The 22960-nt window shown below is 29.3% G+C and overlaps 1 protein-coding gene across 1 annotated transcript; it reads right to left on the bottom strand.

Annotated features, from left to right (window-relative positions):
• Positions 1 to 5148: 5148 nt before the first annotated feature.
• On the bottom strand, positions 5149 to 5985 carry LOC133803990 (protein RADIALIS-like 3). Its single transcript, XM_062242130.1, has 2 exons — positions 5664 to 5985; positions 5149 to 5525 (listed from the first exon to the last, which is right to left on the bottom strand). The coding sequence occupies exons 1-2, from the start codon at positions 5921 to 5923 to the stop codon at positions 5501 to 5503; spliced, it is 285 nt and encodes a 94-aa protein (XP_062098114.1). The 5' UTR covers positions 5924 to 5985; the 3' UTR covers positions 5149 to 5500.
• Positions 5986 to 22960: the final 16975 nt, after the last annotated feature.

Genomic DNA, 22960 nt, shown 5'->3' with positions numbered 1-22960 from the left:
CAAAGAATCTATAAGTGTCATAATTCAGTAGGAAAAAAAAGATATTTATCCTAAGATTTTAAGATAAGTTTGGTAAAAGGGTGAATTTGGTTGTAGTGATAGCTACCCCAGTCCAGTCTTGAGAGAGCTCTTATATTATTTTATGAAAGGTTATATGTTCTTTTGATACATATCACGCCAACTAAGATATATATATATATATATTTCGAAACCATTAAAAGAACCCTTGTCACTTTCCTCAAATAATAGAAAATAAGAATAATAACAATAAAACCAAAGCCAAAAAGGAAGAAGAAGAAGAATAAATAACCTTTTATCTCTACTCCATCGGTCCACGGTCCCTCCCCAACAAGTTGGGATTTGTCATATTAGAGATAGAATATTTTCCAAATAAAATGAGAAATGGGATGGATTGAAATTATGATTCTATTGAGTCGTGAGATATTGCGGGATAAAATTTTCGTTTTAAAAGTTTGTTTTGTTATCTTTAATTGAGTATTCTAAATATTTAATAGAATATTATTTTAAAATTAATTAAAATAGATATTTATTAATTATACTAATATAAATTCAAATATTATTATTATAATAATATTTAATATAAAACTATATATATAACAATTATATTAATATAAATTTAAATATTATAAAATATTATTATTATAAATATATAATACAAAAATAGATATTTAATAATATATAATCTTATTTTTTTCCTGAATTCAAATATTATAAATTATTATTATTATAATAATACAATATTAGATATTTAAAACTTGTATTAATATAAATTTAAATATTATAAAATATCATTATAATAATTATATATAATACATAATTTTTATTTTTATTAAAAAAATTATTATTTATGTTTATAAAGATTTTGTTTATAAAATTATTATATATATTTTTTTGGGTTTATACCATTTCAAACCATGTATTTTGCTCTATTATATATTTGAACCGTGGGGTGTTTTAACAAATTATTTTTTGGACCTTATGTTTTATAAAATGGTTTAAATAGAACCTTAAAATCAATTTTGATTAACAAAAAATAAATATAACAATACAGTTATTAGACAGAATAGTAAAATTTTTGTTCTGAGTTGTTAGTTTGGTGAATTATTTGTAATTTTAGTTTAAAATTCTATTTGAACAATTTTACAAAATATATGGTTCAAAATGTAATTTATCAAAATAAATGATTCAAAAAATAATTTATCAAAACACAAGATCCAAATAAGTAATGAAAACACATAGTCCAAAATGGTATAATCCATTTTTTTCTTTTAAAAAAAATCATAAAAAATCTTTTGGTTTAATTTTTTATTTAATATGTTAATGTTATTTTTTTTATGTATAATATTATTTATTTATTTAAAATTTATATGACAACGATATAAATTTATAACAAAAATAATTAATAAATTTAATAAATAAAACTAAACAACGTGTCTAGTACATATAAATATATCTCTCAACAATGTTATCCCTTATACTTGTTCAACACCAGAAAACAAAGCATGAGCCATGAATCCCAACCTTACTATTTATGGAAAATGAAATTAGCCCATTATAGAAACTTATCTTATGAGCTAGAATACTCAACTCACCAATAAAATACTAGCCATGTTAAAAATACTCATGTTTTATCAAAATATGTATTTATATATATTTTTTTTTTGTGGCATATGAAATTTGAGAATATATATATATTTAAGCATCGAACGTTGATAATGATAGGATCATATATCATATATATATATATATATATTCATGTAAATCGTTGAATGCACCCCAACTTTTGATGGACTAAACCAACCAGATGAACCTCTCAGCAATAATTCTCTATATATCTTCAAAGGATCATATCTTGTACAGACTGTATAAGATGTGACCTCATTGCTGCTCATTATAATATTTATGTATCGTGGAAAACATAAGATATGGATTCTCTCTGCACTTTATGCCGCTTATATATATATCAACCTCATCCAACAATCAATTTTGGCCTCCGACATCTTATACAGAAGATGATAGTATCAAATAAGTGGTATATATATATATATATAATTATGTGTGTGTTGTGTTGATGAGGTTATTAATAATATAGGTTAAATATTAGCTAGATGGAATAATAAGGTGCTAATTAATAATAAAAATGACTTCGTATTCCATGATTAGGGGCGATATTATAGAAGTAGATGGCCGCGCTAGAGTCCGTATTTTAGTTTGATGTAGCATAAGCAAAATTCTAAAAGTTTAAATAATGCACTAGTCTCTCAAAAAATTATAAGTATTCTAATAAGAAATTATTGTCGTTATATTGTATTGTTATAGCTTATATATAGGTTCTTTTTGTATTGTCATAACGTTAATTAACTATTATATATATATATACTAGTGTAATGTAACGTGCCAAGGCACATACCCCTGTTTATTAATGAAATACATTAAAAGAAATGAATTCAATAATTATTATGTTGTATTTAGTTTGGTATAAAGGGATAAAAAAGAGAGAAAAATAATTGTTATTTGATTCAACTAATTTTTTTACAAAGATCAAATGTACATTTGTCATTAATTCATCATTTAATAATTCGAGTTGAGAAGCATTTGAAAATAAAAAGATAAAATCTTCTTTTGTTAATCCATTTAGACTTTGAATAATTAATAGTAAATTATTAATTAGATTTTAATTACTTCATTGTTTACTAATAAAATGTGTAAATAAACCTTCCTCTTAATTTATTAGTTCTCGTTTTCACATTTGTAAGACTTTTAATATTTGTATTTCTTTCCCAACAAAATAAAATATTTATATTTCTTTACTTATTGCATCAAATATAATAGAGATATTAAATTAGAATAAATCTGTCTACAAACAGCTACCATACATTAGTAATTTGTCATGTTTTCCTCTAAACAACCACCATATATATACATAAATATATTCATTCCCCCAACAAAAACTACGATATATTCGTACTTTATTAATTTATAATAATGTGATATACATATATAGATACTATAAACTTTATTAGTTTATATTAAGGGTGTACAACCAATGAAGGCAAAAAGTAACATAAATTTTAGGGTGTGATTGGTTCGCGATTGGATAATTGTATTTTTGAAAAGTAGATTCTGAAATGAAAATCTGAATTTAGTGACTAAAATCATATTTTTGAAAATGTGATTGGTTCAATGTCAGTAAACTGTTTTTTAGTTTTAAAAAATTAAATCTGTGATTGGCATTAAATTTGAAAATATAACATAAACTAAAAATATGTGGGATTTTGGAAAATAATTTTACAAAACTGAGAAAACAAGTTTTTCTTATTTTCTAAATTATAACACAATATTAAAATTTTGATTAGGATACAGTTTTCAAAAACACCATACCAATCATATATTTTAGTGGGTCCACTCGTTTTGAGTTTTTGAAAACATAAAATCAAATCTAAATCTCAAACCAATCACACCCTTAAGTATTATTACTAATAGATTCTTTTTTTCATGTACTCTTTAAATCATATCAATTATTATTTTATTTTATTTTTTTGCTAAAAAGATCATATCAATTATCAAGAGTGTAGATTTATTTTTTTGCATAATCAATGACGGCAAAAAGTGACAGAAACTTTACTATTCACTACTGAGGTTACTAAATAAAAAAAATTAAAAAGAAAGAAAGAAATATAGCTGTATAAATAAATAAATATTTTATATATAAAATCAAAACAAAAATTATATTTATGTTGATCCTATACACTATAAATTATTTATATTTAAATTTCTTTTTAAAAAAATATATGTACTGTTTATATAAACTTTTCCAATATCACACCTTCAAAAAAAAAAAAAACTTTTCAATTACATTCTATTACCATTGTTTTTACTGTCTTATATTTGACTTAACTATATTAACACTCATTAAAAAAACACAATTAACATCACATGTATATACTGTATCATTTTTTGTGGCCTCATATAGCATAAATAAATATTATATTTATTTATATACCATGAATCAATAAAATCAATTAAGACAAAAAAAAAAAACAAAGAAAAATAGTGAAGAAGAACAATTTTATGTATATATAAATACTGATGACATAGTGTAATGTACGGTGGAGATCACTTAGTTTTTATATATAACTAAAAGGTTGAGAGGGTAGCAGAAAAATTGGCAGAATATTCTACTATTCACCCTTATTATAATGATAGGGAAAATACAATTTTGGTATTTGTGTTTTTTCTGATGAATACGTGATTGATTGCTTTTTGTGTTTTGTTAAACGATAGTTTGGATCCTGTGTTTTACAAAATAGATCAATATAATATTTTAGACTCGATTTTGATTAAAGTATTTTCAATTATAAGATCAATTCTCAAGTCGTTAGTGATGCGATAAATTCAGAGAAGCAGAGAAAGTGGTCGAGGAGCTGAGAATTAAATATTATATTTGAATTTTTTTTACTAAAATTGAGTATAATGTACTATTTTGATATATTTTGTAAAACACAGAGTCTGAATTATTATTTAATAAGACACAATGACCGATTGTGTATTTAGAAAAAACACAGGGTCAAACTAGTATTTTCCAATATAATAAGATATATATGTATAAGGAATTTTAATAATAATTGTTTAATTGGATAAAAGACGTGTGTATATATATATATATATAAAATTAAAAAACCTCTTTAGAAAGTAACATATGTTAATATTCAACATTTAACCTATCTACAATCCAAGATATAAATGTTGTGTCAAATTTAGCCAAAAAAAAAAAAAAAGAGTTAATGGTATATTTGACATAATATTTGTACATGATGCAAATTAAGTTAATAATTGATTTAATATTTATTGATAATATACAAAAATTAATTAAATTTTTTTTTATTATCCAAATTATGTACTCCAAAAAATTTGTCATTAAAAAAAAAAGATATATAGTTAGTTATTAATTGTCAAATACTATATTATAATAATTAGTAGTAATATGGTAAATAAAAAAATAGTACTTATTAATATGTTAAATTTGACACACATTTTGGAATATTATTGAAGTCATACTTTTTATAAAATATGCTAAATATAGTATTGCACAAACTTTTTGGCATTACATGACACAAGCTCTTATATTTTTAAATATATAATGAAAATTCTTCAGTTGGTTACATATAATAAATATATAATTCATACATAAATTAAACATAACCGGCATATATATATATATATATACATAGAAAACTCTTCGGCATACTGTATCATCTGATCATACAAATATAAGATATATATATATATATTATGAACATTATAAAATGAAAAGATGACAAAAGAGAAAGAGCACTCCAGCCGACTTCCAACAGTCTTCCCTTATATGTATTGGCTTGAAAATATCAATAATAATAATAAGCAATATTTGCATCTTCTCTCGATCGAAGAGTCTTGAATTGAGAGGATAATACAATCGAGGGTAAAATCATCAGCAGATTCATTGCATTTTTAGATTTCTCAACCTACATTAACAGGGAAAAGAAAATAGTTTCATCATAAGTAGCTTGCTGTTATGATGAGTTTATAAAACTAACATTATTAATTAATTTATAGAAGAAGAAGAAGAAGACAAAAAGTGCATCAGCCAAAACATGTATTACCTTTGTTCTTCCTCCATATATGGGATATATGGAGGTTTGTTGTTGATCTTTTTATAATTTGGTAAAGGGACTTGGCCAGTCTCAATTTTGGTGAGATCTTCGACAAGCATCTCGTAATGTTTCTTGACTTCTTCCACTGTTTTTCCACCAACAGCTTTGGCCATGTTGTGCCAGCGATCTGGACTGTCCTTGTCATAGATGGCTAGAGCATTCTCAAACAGCTTGTTCTGCTTAGCTGTCCATGAACCTGAAGACGCCATTGATGAATGATATGATTAATTTGATGGTGAAAATATCTCTTACACTAGCTAACTATATATGTATTTGTGAGTAAAACGAGACTACCAATCCTCTCATTTTATACTTTCGAAAATAAGAGAGCACATACAAAAAGACGAAATAGACCGAGAAAGAAAGAAAGAAAGAAAGAAAGAAAGATTAATTGGCCATGATGGGTATGTGGCTGTAGACCGTTTTTGTGTTAAATAATCGACTTGACTCTTGACAACTAAGATTCCAAGTTATTTATTTATTTTGGGGGTTAAAATCTATTCAAATTTCAAACTAACCCAAAAAAAAAAAAAAAAAAAAGTATGTCCACAAATTATTCATTTTTTAGGCAACAAAATAAATAAAATGTTTGTAGTCGTTCTAAACTTTTTCAGGAAACATGAAAATATCAGTAGTTAAAGGCTAATTAGTTCTGATTCAGTGCAGTGACAGAATAACTAAAGAAAATTAGAGTTTTAAACAAAATTAGACAAAGTATATATAGTAAACATAATTCTTCGGAGGTAAGTATTGAATTTAAATTTGAGACTTTCTATGTTAAAGAAGGGACCGTTATTTCTACGGTACTACAGCTGCTTACAGATTTGGGTTGTCATATATAATCGAGGTGGACTCTACTACATTAATAAACAAGTGGATTGATAGAATATATATACATATATTTTTATATTTATGCGTTAAACACACTGATTAAAATTATGAATATACGTTTTCATGAATAAAATTCTTGTTTTCAAATGCAATTATGCATTGATAATGTGAGCAGTACATAAAATCCTTAGAAGGTGATTTGCTTAATTATAATATTTTATATTTGTATATAAATTGTGTAAGCACATTTTCACAAATAATAATAATAAGAACAACAATAATAATAATAATAATAATAATAATAATTCAGAAGCCCTTAAATTCTTGTTAAAAATTTATTACTTTTTTCTATGCATGTATACACGAGATATGCTAAATGCAATTTTTTTTACCGTCTCTTATTCTATTATTTATTAAAATAAATTCACTAAAAATTTATAATACTATTAAATATGACATATTTAAATATTTGATTGTGTTATTTAGTATGAAGTATTAAGATATTCAACTCCTAGATTAATAGGGTTTTCTGTCTAATTTTTATATCCCAATTTATGTCAAATCAAGATATGCATGTAAAATAATTTACCAATAGTAATTATTAAAGAGAAATATCACATATTATGCATAAAATTACGACTGATTATTATATATGTCATTTTATAATTAGGAATAATTACAATAACTACGGTGTTTCAGAAAAAAATTCTAATTATACGGTAATATAAAATAATTACACATTTCGGTATAAATTCTAGTTTTCTATATTAACTTCCAAACTTTCTCACTTGCTTACACACTCACACAATTATGCATCCCTTCACATTAGTTCCTCAAACTAATATTATATATATAAAAGTTTATATATATATATACAATTATAAATATTTGGGTACTCTACTTTTTAAATTGAAAAATAAATATTTATTTATATATATGATAATATTTTACTTTTTGTTTTTTCTATTTTCTACACTTTAGTTTTTTTTATCTCTTTCTCTTCACTAATTAGTTCATACATACTTTTGGTATGCTAATAATAATAATAATTATTATTATTATTATTGTAAATAAATAAATTTATTTTACTTATAAATATTTAAAATGAATATAATTATTGATATTAAATAAATATTTATGCTTACATAAAATATTATATATTTAATCAATATAATTTATTTATTTATTAGTAGTTACAATTTAAAATATATATATATATATATTACTTGTTTAATGTAATTTAACATTTTAACTTAGTTTTATATATTTTTGTTACAAATATGTTAACTAAATTTACAACTTACTTTTAAAAATATTAGTCACAAATATAAAAAATTTTAGTTATAAAATTAGTTATGTAAACCATTGTTACAAAAATAAAAAAAATTAGCAACGAATTATTTTATAAATGTTGTCTACAAAAATGTAAAACTTGTTTACAAATATGTAAAACTTAGTTATATATTAGTAAATGTTGTTTACAAAAATATTTTTATGTAACTGGTTTACATATCTGTAACATATGTTTACGAATTTGTAACGGCTATTAACAAAAAAAGTTGTATTTCACTGTTACTCCGTATTTACATTTTTGCCACTCCGCGTTTTTCATAAAAATTCCGTATTTTTGTAATCTACCGTATTTTTCATATATTTTTTAAATGTTAATGTATTTTTGTAAATTTCCCTTATAATTATTGGACCCATTATTATATATACCCGGTAACTATCTAATCTACTCCCAAAATATGTCATTTTGTAATTATTGGACTCAGTTGCCCCTCTTGTTAACATATTCTATTTCTCTTTCTAAATTGTATGTTATACATATAAATTTTAATATTTTACATGAACTAATCTTGTAGATCTCGAAAAAATATCAAATTTAAAAAAAAAAATAATCTAAAACGGACATTTGAGTGAAAATATATAAACATCCAAAGTTTTCATTAAATTTCAGTGCAGAACATCGATTTTTCATCAGTTTGGCCAAAAAACAAGTTTTCATCCTCTATTTATCTCTCTAAATTTTATGTTCTACATATAAATTTTAAGATTTTACTTGAACTAATATTCTAGATCTCGAAAAAATACAAAAATAAAAAAAAAAAATCTAAAACGGACATTTGAGTAAAAATATATGAACTTCCAAAGTTTTCATCATTTTTCATCGAAACAGTATCGATTTTGCATTGAAAAAACATCATTTTGGAAAGAAAAAAAAATCAAGTTTTCATGATTGGATTGCAAGAATATCGAAATGGCATCGATTTTGCTTCAAAAAACATTCTTTTGGCCAAAAATCAAATTTTCATTATTACACCGAAATAGCATCAATTTTGCATCGGAAAAATATCGTTTTGGCCAAAAATCAAGATTTCATGATTGCATTACAAGAGCATCGAAACAATATCGATTTTGTATCGTTTGATTTTTGGTCAAAATGATGTTTTTTTTATGTAAAATCGATGCTCTTGCAATCCAATTATGCAAAGTTTTTTTTTTTTTGCCAAAACAATATTTTTTCGATTTAAATCGATGTTGCTTCGATGTTCTTGCAATGCAATCATAACAACTTAATTTTTGACCAAAACGATGAAAAATCAATACAAAATCGATGTTCTGTACGAAAATTTGACGAAAAATTTGGAGGTTCATATATTTTCACTCAAATGTTCGTTTCAGATTTTTGTTTTTTAAAATTTTAGTATTTTTTCGAGATCTACAATAATAGATCATGTAATTCTTAAAATTTATATGTAGAACATACAATTTAGAAAGAGAAATAAAATATGTTAAAGTCCAATAATCATAAAATGGCATATTTTAGGTTGAATTAATATTTTAAATAATATATCATGCATTTTACATAAATTAAGACATCAAAATTGAATAAAGAGTCTTGATTCATGTGGACATGATTTAATCCAATAGTCGTACGTCTATACAAAGTACAACATAAGTTAACCGTATCATTATTGGCCCAATAATTTATAGTCACGCTAACAGTACTAGATATATGTAAGAAACAACACGCCATTTGCACTACCTTCTTTTTAAATAAATAATTAAATAGTTTTAAGCGTTTTCGGCCTTAATATATAGTATACTAAAACTAGGGTTACTATCTTTTTCAACCAAACATTTAATTCATTTTTAGTTGGCTTTAGCTATTGAAATGAGAGAACTATTGTTGTCATAAGCAACTTTTTAAATAAAGTGTTGCTATAAAGTGCGAAACACCACATGCAATAAGAGAAATTAATCAAAAAAATTTTTATTAAATTTTACATATTCAAATTTAAATTAATATACGTAATACTCGATATTAAATTATATTAATTATCGTATGTCGTATCATAAAGTATTCAATACCATATGACCCATAACAATATTATTTCAAATATGCCACTACTTGTATTAATTTTTTTGTTTGAATCGATCTTTGTTGTTTTTTGCTCAACAATTTTTTTAGTTTAATTTTGCCATCGTATTTCTTGCTAATATTTTCATTTCCCTTTTCTCTAATGAAGATATTTCATTATCTCTAGAGTCTTCTAGTTTTTAATTAATTTAATTTTCCTTTACATTCTAAATAAATCTTGCATGCAACGGGAATGATTACATTTTCTTACCATTTTTTCCAATGTAGTAATACCTATTAATGTAGTTTATAATCTCTACCCATAATTGAAATGCATGAAAACAAAAATTTATTTTGTTCTCTTAATATATTTTTACACAAATTGTTCTTTTAACAACTACTTTTACTTTTGAGGGCAGAATCACAGCTGTATCGCTATATGAAAGCATCCCATTCCAGCAATTGATCAGTCCAATTGGATAACCAAAGATTAAGTCTAAATTTTATTGGTTGTTTTCTACTTAAATTCCATCATGCTCTTGGACCCAATCAATTTAACTATAAAAACTCTATTATGCATGTGGAATATATTGAAAGTAATTTTAGAGAGGCTGTGAATATATGAGACCGACATGAGATTTTTTCGTTATGACTTTTTTTTGGTTATTTATATGTATTTCTATATATTCAAGCATCTATTAAAAACAAAACACAATCAGAATCCATTAGATGTGTTCTCACCGCATTTTATTTAAGAATTTATTTTTTGTTGATAAAATTAGCTAAATACCATTCTTTATAAATTTATAATTGAAGCAATGATAAAAAAAAAGTCTTAGTCATTACCTTTTGGAATATATTATATAATGATTAAAAATTAGTATATGATACTTTATTTACAAATAAGTAAAAACATCTTAGCCATTACCTTTGGAATATTATACATGCATATGTGCACGCCTTATTATATATATTTATATAAATATATATATGTGGTTGTCCTCGTTGAAAACAAAACTTTGCAACTTTTTGAAGGAGCTTTCAAGTGCACACATATTTTGGTGATGATAAATATTCAGAATCCTTATCATCCACGTCCGGTGCCGTGTATTTATCTACGTGGATTCCTATAGTTTCATTCTAGCAAAAGCTTTAAAGTTGATTTTGAAATGAAAAAAGTTGTCATTACAACAAAAATAATTTTTAGAGACAAACATTATTAGGAGCGACACCATTTCGCCGGTAATAAGTGCACTATTAGCGGCGATATTGACACATCACCACTAATATTATGCCTGAATAGTTTTTATTGTTGAAAAATTTACTAGCGGCGAAAACATATACTATTAGGGCGATAAATCGCCCTTAATAACTTACTAAAATTTCAGTAAAAAAATTGGGGGGGGGGGGGGGGGATTCGCGGTTTTTTTTTCGGGGGTGTTGAGTTTGTATTACTAGCGAAAATACTGTCATCAACGGCGATGTTTAGCATTATTAGCGGTGACACATGTTCGCCGCTAATAATGATCCTGACCTCAACTTCTTCTCCTTCATTTTTTCTTTTGCAAAAAAAAAAAAAAACTCCAGCGCCAAAACCCCAAATCCGAACCCCAGCCCCTCCGACCCACCCTCCCTCCCTCTCTCTCCAACCACCCTCTCTCTCTCTCTTCGACCACCCTCTTTCTCGGAGCCGCCCTGTAACGCCCTGGTTACCCCAAGACAGTTACTTTGAACCGTGATTTAACTCGCTAACCGAGTTCTTTGGTTAAAACGTGCTTTTAGGTGTTATTAATAGGTTAAGGTGGAAAAATAATCAAAAGGAAATGATATATTTTATTTAAAACATAAAACTTTTCATGGGCCCATAAAAACGTTTACAAGTTATTTACAATGCAAAGCGGTCATTACGGTATAAAATTTACAACCTGCCGATCTAAGCGGCAAAAATAGGGTAAACTCCCTTGTTATACCCAAAAAATTGGAGATCAAGGACGTGGAAATAAATGTGACAAATGGCAGTGCATGGTCAGTAAAAGACGCGTCAATAGTCAATAAATACATTAACTCCTCAGAGTTGTGAGAAAGTGACCCGGTAGACTGACGAAGAATTTGGACTGCTTGAAAGATGTCATAGCCAAGCCAAGTGCACCTTGATCCTAGGAGGCTAAAGAGGATGCATTCTAGGAAAGCTAAGGGGAGTGCATCCTAGGAGAGCTAAGGGGGGTGTATCGAGGAGAACTCAATAAAGTGGTCTTAGGAGACCCCAAGGAGAAAGTGGTCCTAGGAGACCCCAAGGAGAAAGTGGTCCTAGGAGACCCCAAGGGTGTGTCCGAGGTAAGCCTCCCAAGGTTTCCTAAGTGTTGGCTCGAACATGTCCAAGGTAAGTAGCTAAGGAGAAGGAGTCCCATGCAAACCAAGAATTGAGACTTAGATTTTGACAAGGTGAGATGCCAAGAAGGATGCTTCGGACCACCTTGGTCCGAGGAGAAGGCAAGAAAAGGTGCCTCGGATCACCTTGGTCCGAGGAGAAGGCCATTATGTCCGATCAGACATGCCATGGAGAAGGATGCCTCAAAGTTGTCCGAGGTGAGAAACAAGAGAATTGCCTCGGACCTACCCGAGGTGAGGTGCCAAGGGAGTTGGCTCGGACCACCTTTGGTCCGAGGAGAGCCATGCATATACCACCTTTGGTCCAAGGAAAGCTTGAAGGAGTAATCAACATGCATGTGAGACTACGTCAAAGTCCCCAGAACGACTCTAGCAAGAATTGGTCTAGGCACCCGGGAATCTCTCACTCCTCACTCAAATTGAGGAATCAGTTGTATTTTAAATATTTCTTGTAATATAAATATAAGATGAATAATAAAATATCCCTATCTAAAGGGGATATCAGTTGAGGATCCTAGGCCTATAAATAGAGGGTTGGTGGGATTGTAAAGGGGCTTCTGATGCTTCTTCTTTCTAGAGAGAGAAAATTGGGTCTGTGTATTCTAGAGAGAGAAAGTGCTGATATTTGAGAGAACTCTTGTATTTTCACAATCTGTATTAAAGAAACTCAGTTGGCTCAGTCCATCTGATCTTGAGTATAGATCTATAAATTACAACTCTAAGTGGATTAGGCTATTACCGACAATCGGGGCTGAACCACTATAAAAATCCTGTGTGTTATTTACTTTTCTTGTTTATACCGTCTGTTGTCGTTTACATTCTCTTGAAGGTTTGTCGTATTTGACGTTCTCACGTCGTTGGCTAAAAATGCAGTCAACACCCCTAGTTCCCTTGAGAACTCCTTGGCTGTGGTGGTCAAGCGGCCACATATGTACACATCACCACCTAAGCTCTCCACTCAAGGCTGGGTGAGTTTTTCTTTCCCTTTACCTGCACCACATAGCACCCATGAGACAAAGCCCAGCAAGAAAACTCAATTCTACAAGAATATAATATCAAACGATGATCATAATAACCATTCAGGACTTTCAGTTCAAAATAGAGGAGTGATAGTTGTAAAAGTCACTAAGGTGGGTTCCGTTCCCTTTACAAATAAGTGATCATTTCACTAGCTTAAACGAGATAGGTATCTGATGAAATAGTCACCAGCATAAACCTACCGAGTGACCATAGAGTCACTAACGTGGGATTCCGTCCCTTAGCCGTGTGACAAAACAGTCACCTAGGCCTTTGGCCCTGACTCTGAGTAACTAGTCATAAACTAGACAAGTGCTTATAATTTTCATCGAACTTAGAGTCGGTCCAGCATTAATGCTCCATATGAGTCATTCAATGCAGATATCGATTAGATCTAATCTTTTATCGGCTCTACGTTCATGACGCTTATGCCGTTTCTGACTCTTAGGCCAGTAACACGCGACCAGTGCCGATTCTGATTAGTCAGTGCCATACACAAGTAAGCAAGATTTGCTAAGCATTTAATATGCAATCAATGTCCACATTTAACAATCAACATGCCTTTATAATAACCACGCATGTCATATACATAGGGTGCAGTTTTCTTACCTCTGGGTTCGAGCAAGAATTAGTAAAAGAACGACCCTTGAGAACGATCAACCTTTTTATTCCTTAGCGGTGCTTGGTCATAACCAAATATGGGTTTCCATCAACAAAATGAATAACAAAGGTTCCCGAACCAAGACCTAGCCTCAGAGACATCTAATCCTACTAAACTGGGTAGTAGGAACGATCCCGAGACCTAAGGTTTGAGTTCCTATGATCAAAACACTATTTTGGCCACAAAATCCCTCAAGCATCGCGACCGCATCACTTTGAGTCCCGGCCCCTAGCCAAGACAGGGGCGCGTGAAGCAAGCGCCACGGCCCACCTTCCCAAGTGCCGCGGCCCCCAAACCCCTCAACTCCACTGCCCTCTGCACCATGCTCGGGCCACGGCGCCCAAGAACAGAGTCGCGGCCCCACCTGGAGAATCATCCATAACCTCGATTTTCCACCTTTTAATCCTTCCAAAAACCTACTTAAACATCTCCAAATCCAAAAATTATTCCCAAACATCCCAATGATCCAAAATCATCAAATCCCGAGGCTCAAACAAATCAAAGATTCATCAACACACAAAATCCAAATCAAAGCTTAAAAATTCAAAACTTAAAACTTGGATTACCTTTGATTAGGTTGTTTCTCGCTAAATCCTTCAGTCAAGAAGCTTCTAATCTTTCCTAGGATCGCTATGCCTCGATCCTCGCTTGATTCCGACTCCTAAAACCCAAGTTTCCTTAGAGCCAAGGCCAGGGCCAAAAGGCCCAGGTGACTGCATCGTCACATGGCTAAGGGTGCAGAGCCCAAGTTTGTGACTCACTCATCAGTCACTCATCTTATTAGGGCTACAAGCCCCATCATGATTATCAGAATATCAATGTGTTAATCACTCATCTGATTAGGGCTACATGCCCCAGGATTGACTTGATAGTCATCCATACAGGAGGGCAGGATCCACCATCGTTATTTGGACTTATTTGCATGCATGAATATGGCTATTATTGCTAGGCATGCCTATTATGATTTAGTAACATGTTATTACTGTTCATGAGCATATTGAGTTTTCTTGCTGAGCTTTGGCTCACGGGTGCTATGTAGTGCAGTTAAAGGCAAAAGAAAGCTAGACTATCCTTGAGTCCTTGAGTTGGAGAGCTTAGGTGACAATGTGTACATATGCGGCTGCTCGACCGCCACGACCGAGGGTTTAAAGAGGAATTAGGGTTAAATCCTATTTTGCCACTTAGATCGGGTGGTTGTAAATCTTTTGTTGTAATTAACCTTTAAATTATATTTTTGGGATCCCAATGTATACAGTAAACGTTTTAGTGAAACGTTGTATCTTAACCAGAAAATTTAACCCTAAACCGCTAATCATACTTAGTTACACGATTATGGCCAAATGACTCGATTAGCGAGTTTAGTACTGTTTAAAATGCACACCGTAACGGTCCCTGGAGATTAGGGCGTTACACTCGTGGTCTCAATCATAATACACACATATATCACATTTATGTCTTCAACAGGCTAAAATTACAGATATGCCCCTTATAACCAAATGGGGCCCACATGCATATTTAATTCACCTAAACATGCATTTTTAATCACACAATCATTTAATTCACATATTAGCATAATAAAATTAATTATTGTCCTCCCAACACGTTAATAAAGACCCTAAGCCCTATTAGCAAATTTGGGACGCTACATATATAAGTCTAAGACATGACCATGTGAGGGAATTGATTGATAAGAGTATCATATAAATTTCAAATGCAAAATCATGTGAGAACTTAGTGGATCCGTTTACCAAACCTCTTGGAGAGATTTGGTTAGTTCTACAAATAAAAGGATGGGACTAAAACTCCTTGACAAATAGATTCCCCAATTATAGTAACCCAACTCAAAACTTGTTTACATCGAGCGTATAGTTCAATGGGTAAGAACAAGTCATTCGATAAGGGAATAGTTTCAACATTAACAACTTAAAGGTCACATCAAGAGGAATTAATGTTGGTTGCTAGAGAAGTGAGGGTCAAACCTAGGGCTTTTAATGAAATTCAGATGAAGAGCAACAAACATCTCTAAAGGTAGCAAAGATGTTGTAAGAATTTCCCCTATGTGAACCTAGAGGTGGGACGCCTCTGAAGAGAGTAGGAGTTTTCTCTCCGGATGGTTCATGAATGGATCAAGCACATGGCCATTAATAGTGCTAAGCGCGAACAATGGGAAATACATAAGTAATCAAATAGAGGTGTGTAATACATTACCAGTTTTTATCACTAGAAATGTTGGGTTCAACATTTTAAGAATACTTTAGCATTTCGATTAAGCTTTGTAGTGTTTTCATTAAGGTAAACTTCAAACCCAAAATGTACTTTACTTTATGCACTAATATCATTGGCTAGAGAAGTGAGGATGCATTTAATAAGGTGGGGGAATTTTGAGATTGGTTAAATACATAGTGGAATTGTTTAGGCACGAAGAGGTGCAAAAACAATAACGATTTCACAAAAGTCAACATGTGAAAGTTGAATTTTGGTATAGGCATTTATAAATTATCTTTTTGGGTCCAAAATATTTATTTGGAGTATATAAGAATACCCAAGAATTTTGGGAGCATTTGGGGATGATTTGAGACATATTTTGGAGTGAAAAGTCAGGGGCATCGGTGAGGGGCGACACGTCGCCTGACCCATGAAACCCTAATCGAGACAGACCAGGCAATAGATCGCTTGGGCCGTAATTGCATGTCCGTACACTTATGTAATTTAGCTCTAAAACATAAATTTAAATGTTCTAATCTCATTGGTTGAGTCTAATGAGAGTCCTATACTATTTAAGGATTCATATGAGTTCATTGGCGACTTGATCACTCACCTCTCTCTTTCTCTTTCTCTCTAAAAGAAAAACTCTCCCTCTCTATCTCTATCTCCAAAATTACTAGTTTTCTCCTAGATTTTCATCCAGAAAGCTTGGCTTGTATGAAGGATCAAGGCTTGTGTATCACTGTTGTAGCTTCAAGCATTTCCATAGAGAAGGCTAGGAATAGAGATTTTTGGACAACAAATCTACATTTGTGTTTTGTGTTTAAGAACTTGTATTTTACCATCATTAAAGGTTGATTACTTGTATATTTTTTCTTGATTTGTTTCACAAAACTTAGGTTGTTTATAGCCTAACCCCAAAACATAGTGACAGTGATAGTGATAGTGGTGACGGTAATGATGTTATAGTTACTGATGAGTTGTAATATGAAACAATTTTTGTAACTTCCTTTCTAATCTAATGAAGTGCACTACTTATTATTGTACATTCATTTCATTATGTTTTATCGATTAATTTACATATCCATAAAAGTAAAAAAAGTAATATTATTATTTTTAAATAATAAATGTAACGAAAATTTGAATGTAGTATGGAATGATCAAGAGATGACAATGGTAGTAGCAAGAGGGATCGTGGAGCTTATTATGGCAGCATCATAGAAAAAGAGCTCGCCAAGAAGAAGTTGACTAGTCTGCTAGTAGAGTTTGATCTACAAATCGGGAAAGCCATAAAGACTTATGATAAGTTGTTTAACAACTCTATGGCCTAATTCCTGTGTGAGACCATATCCCTGACAACAATGTCTTGGGCAGAGGTGGCGCCGAGTGATCTCCAGGTCATTCGTTAGAGATTAAAATAAATACAAGTGAGATCCTCGAATAATATTTTTATAAATTCTAAAATTTTGATTGTAGGACAAAGTTATTTATCCATTGGACAAACATATCATTTCGGATTCCATGAATAAGCAGATGATGAAGCATTTGACCAACTAGCACTATAACACGAGGAAATATTGGTTCGAGGTTGGGAGATTGGTGGATATTGAGAGGGCAAAGACACAACCTTTCGAAGATGTTAGTCTCACTGACTGGGTGACTCTATGCTATTATTGGAGTTCCGAGCAACAACAAGAATATATATTTTTTTAATTTCAAATTAATGAAATTCTAATATTGTTATCATTGCATGTTTTAGGCGTGTATCAAGGAGAAATAAAGACGCTCAGTCGAAAATACCTATACCGGGAGCATACAGCTCCAAATCTATTGTCGCACATATTCATGATCACGTAAGTTATAATAACTAAAATCTCTTTCGCAACATAACTTTTATATTTATTGTAGTGTTCTAATAATTTATTTTTGCTAGGAGGACTTGTCTGTTGGTCAGTTTTCAAGCATGATCGATACGTTCAAACAGCTCCACCGAAAGAAAGACACCTGGCTTGGTGAAACCGCTGCGCAGAAGCATGTAATCTTTCATTTCCTTTACTCTAAAAATACATACATAGTGTGAATCAATATTTTTCTTTAAATTCACTTGTCCTACAATTTCATTATATTCATCCAACATCTCCAAATTCTCTCTTACTAACAAATAGTCTATTGAATCTTACTCTTCAGAGTGAGTATTGCTGCTTGAATGAAGTTTATTTGTAGTGGTTATCCTTAGTAGAATCATATGCATGGGCCCCTAGTTCGAGAAAGATTCAGTAGACTACTTGTTAGTATGAGAGATTTGGAGATGTTGAATGAATACAAAGAGATTGTAGGTTACACAATTTCAGAAACGCGCACCAGCTGCATCTTCTTCTTTTTATGTGTCTTCTGATCAACAGTCTCTTCCTGTGGAGACAATTATAAGAGAAAATGAGACACTTAAAAGGAATCAACGCACCCAACAAAACATGTTGAGGGATTTAGTGCAACAGATGAGTACTATCGTACTTGGATTTTCGACGGAGGTGCTACCATCAGAGTTCGATGATGCTGCCCCTAGCCAACCACGAGCCAATAATGAGGAGGACAACTACGCGGCTACACAAGATGATGAGGTTTATATTAGTTTAGTTTAATTGTTTGAAGACAATTATATTTATTTCATTATTTCAAGATGATTATGTTGTTTTAGCTTAGTTTTAATGTTTCAAATGCAATTAAAACAATTTGATATTAATCATATTATAATTTTAATTATTTGGTAGATTAATTTTCAGTACTTTAATTTAATTTCATTGTTAATTATAATTTTAAAAGATTGTAATATGTTAAAAACTTTTCCCAACTCAATTTTTTGCCTGAATAAGTATTATGTATTGGCTGGAAATACCTATGTCGACGCAAATCAGCTCACTTTCGTCGACGCATTTACGGGCCGGTAAAACTTCAACTTGTACTGGCGCTGAATTGTGTCGGCAAATGTCAAACTTTTTCCGACATAAAATTGCGTCAGTAAATGTCATTTTCACAACTTTGTGTATTAGTTTTTTTGCCGGCGTGTTCCTTTTATCACGGAGCATTTACTCATCGGTGATGTCACCATTTATCGACACATTTCATTTTGTGTTAGCAAAAGACGGATTAGTGTCGTGCCTTTTGCAATGCCTTTTTCCAACGTAATGTTGTGCCAGCAAAAATTTCAGGATATTTGCCAGTGCAATTAAGGTCTTTTGTCGATGCAGGAAAGAGTCGGCAAGAGTAAATTTTTTTGTAGTGTATGATCCTACTCTTAAAAGTTTGTTTGATTGAAAGAAGTGTTGCATCATTATTTGTACAAATAATGTGTATGTTTAGCATCACTCATAAAAAGGTTGATTTTTTATTTAATAATTTTTTTTCTTTTGTAAATTTTAATAGTGATAATATAAAAAAATACTTAAATGTAAAGAGCTCCGAGAAACATATAAAACTACAGGTAGCAAAATGGAGAATTAACCTACTAAGTCATATTCGAAGATGGAACCTATTCAAATTCATATGTATTTATTCAAAAAACAACATTGACTAATGGAACAAAAACCGATCCAAACCAAAAATTTCCTCAAATTTTCAGAGCCAGGACTTTGAAATTTTTTTATTTAGTAATAACATTTTAATCACAATATAAATAAATTTAAGCTAAAAACACTTTTAATGATAAACAAAAAATTATTAGTTACTAAAATCTAATATTTAGTCACAAATTATGACTAATGTAGTTTTAGTCATAAACTATTTGTATAGTACTAATATTTATTGTAGCATTTTAATGTTTTACTATTTTCCTAGTAAAAAAAAAAAGTTTTGGTATTTAGACATAAGTAAATACAAATTTTAAGTATTTTAGTCACAAATATTCTGATTAAAAGAAAAGATTATTGGTACTTACAAAATGCAAAAAAAATATATATATATATATTTTGAGACTTCCCCCCCTCCCCCAAAAAAAAAGGGAAAATTATATGTTACACATTGATTTAAAAAAAATCGTTTTATATGGCAAATTAAAAAAATTACAAATTTACTGTGCTCCAACCAACTAGTATATACAAATGATTTTTTCATCGTACCCGTATCCTATTAATATATAATTTTGAACTAACATTTTTTTTTGTCAAATCAACTTTTCTTTTAAATATTATACGTGAAATCACTTTAATATTCTTTTATCAAATCAATACAATTTTGATCTTATATTTTAAACTATGTTAATTATATTAATTCCTATAATATAAATATTACAATTTTCATATTATATATTTTAAAAAAATCTCAATACTTTGATTTTTTTTTTATCTTTTTCTCTTCAGTCATTAGTTCATAGATACATTTGGTATGATAATAATAATAATAATTACAAATAAATTTATTTTACTTATAAATATTTAAAATATAATTATTAATATTAAATAAATATTTATGCTTACATAAAATATTATATATTTAATCAATATAATTTATTTTTTTATTAGTTGTTACAATTTAAAAAATATATATATATATGTTACCTGTTTAATGCAATTTAACATTTTTGTATATACTAATTATAAAATTCTTTTAGTTACAAACTTAGTTTTATATATTTTTGTTACAAGTATGTTAACTAAATTTACAACTTACTTTTTGAAATATTAGTCACAAATATATATTTTTTAATTATAAAATTAGTTATGTAAACCATTGTTACAAAAATAAAAAAATTTAGCAAGGAATTATTCTATAAATGTTGTCTACAAAAATGTAAAACTTGTTTACAAATCTGTAAAACTTGGTTATATATTTGTAAATGTTGTTTACAAAAATATTTTTATGTAATTGGTTTACGCATCTGTAAAAGCATGTTACATGTTTGTAACATGTAAATTCATAGTTGTCGTTGTCTGTAAAAGCTTGTTACATGTTTGAAACATGTAGGTTCTTATTTAGCATTTCTCTATCATGTTGTTTAGGGTTGCTCAAAATCCAAACCAGTCCAATTACCCCGAACCAATCCAATAATAAAAAATTTGATATTCAATTACAATTGGATTTGATTAGATTTGTAAACTTAGCCTTTCTCTATCATGATGTTTAATGGACTTAATGTTGTAAACTTAATATTTAAATGACTATAATGTGACAATTGTAAAGACTTAAATTAGTACTATTACTCCATAGTGTCTAGTTTTTTGTATGTTTTTTGTTTTGCTTGTTAATTTGTTTAATATCAAAATTTAGGTTCAAAGATAAAAAAATAAAAAAAAAATTGACCCAATCCAATTACAACTGGATTTGATTGGATTTGTAGGCCAAAACGGATTGGATTGGATGATGATTTCCAACATCCAACATTTAATTAGATTGGATTGGTTAGTGGTAAAAATGTTGGATCGGATCGGATGAGCATGCCTAATGTTGTTTGTAAAAATTTGTTACAAGTTTATTGCTATAGTTTTAAATAATTTTATGATTATGACCTTTCAACAATATGATTTTCTCAAGTGTAAACTTTGATTACAATCTTGCAAGTTTACAAATAAGTAATTCAAATCTGATTTGAAGATGTTAATATATATATACAAATAAGGATAATATTTATAATGGTTTGATATAATTTTGAAGTGTAATATTCAACATGTAATGGGATGGGTAATATGGATAATTGGGTAAATGTTGGTAATAGTGGGTTGTGAGTTATATAATAGGCATAGATTACCGTAATATTGTAATTAGTTTAAAATACCATATTTTTATATTTTTTTTCCAAATTTGCCGTATATGTGTTAATTAGTGGTATTAAAACTATATTTTATCCTATTTCTGCTTTGAAGATATTATAGTTAGTACCAATTGGACTCTTGAACTTCCAATGATTCCAAAATTACTGATCACGTGGAAATAAATTAAAAAATTAGTGGAGAAAATACATTATCAAACACGCAAAGTTTATAGACAGGCCATAATTCAAATAAAGCTTGAGAATAATCAAAATGACATCATAAACAAAATGAAGATGCACAATCCAGAAATATGATGAAGAAGAAATATGAGCACACATATCAATAACATAACATGATCAGATAACGAAAACTCTACGTACAGACGATTATATTATTTTATATGGATTTTGTAATTTTAGAATACTAAATTTATATTTTTGTTCAAATACAGAAAAAATACTAAAAGAGTATACTTCCTAATTTTTATTCACTACTTGCTTTGAAGAATAAATAGATTTTGGCGAAATAATAATTTTATCCAAGAATTCTCATATGTGATATCGATCTAAAAATTTTAAATTGTTTTTTCTTGTAATTTTTTTTATCTGACACGTGATCATTACATTGTTAATTAATTAATAACAAAATATTATAAATTATCATGATAATATATAGAGAAAATTTATAGTAAGGTACACTTTTTTTATCTTATGGTAGGGCACAGTCCTATTTTAGGCACGTAACTTAATTTCAACCCTAGTTTTTTTTATGATGGTGTGCATTGTAGTCATAGTAGATCTCTTACAAATTTTCAAAAAATTCTAAATAACTTACGGTGTCAAAATCAGAGTTCAAACAAATCAATTTTCTCGCATATAATAAATAATAGCCACAAGTGCAGTAGACAGTTTGAACTTTGATTTTGACACTTGTAGTGGACAAAATCTATCTACTTGATTAAAATAAAAATAAAGTCCAACAAGTAGTCAGATTAGCATCTTGGCCCAATAAGCCAGCCTGACTAGCCAATAAAGCCCAA

The sequence above is a fragment of the Humulus lupulus genome, chromosome X (assembly GCF_963169125.1).
Source record: "Humulus lupulus chromosome X, drHumLupu1.1, whole genome shotgun sequence".
Taxonomy (NCBI): domain Eukaryota; kingdom Viridiplantae; phylum Streptophyta; class Magnoliopsida; order Rosales; family Cannabaceae; genus Humulus; species Humulus lupulus.
This window is presented reverse-complemented; position numbering and strand designations above follow the sequence as displayed.

Coding starts and splice junctions, on each gene's coding strand:
- LOC133803990 (XM_062242130.1), bottom strand. CDS start 5,923: ATGGCGTCTTCAGGTTCATGGACAGCTAAGCAGAACAAGCTGTTTGAG. Junction 5,526..5,663: donor TATATGGAGGAAGAACAAAG/GTAATACATGTT, acceptor CTGTTAATGTAG/GTTGAGAAATCTAAAAATGC.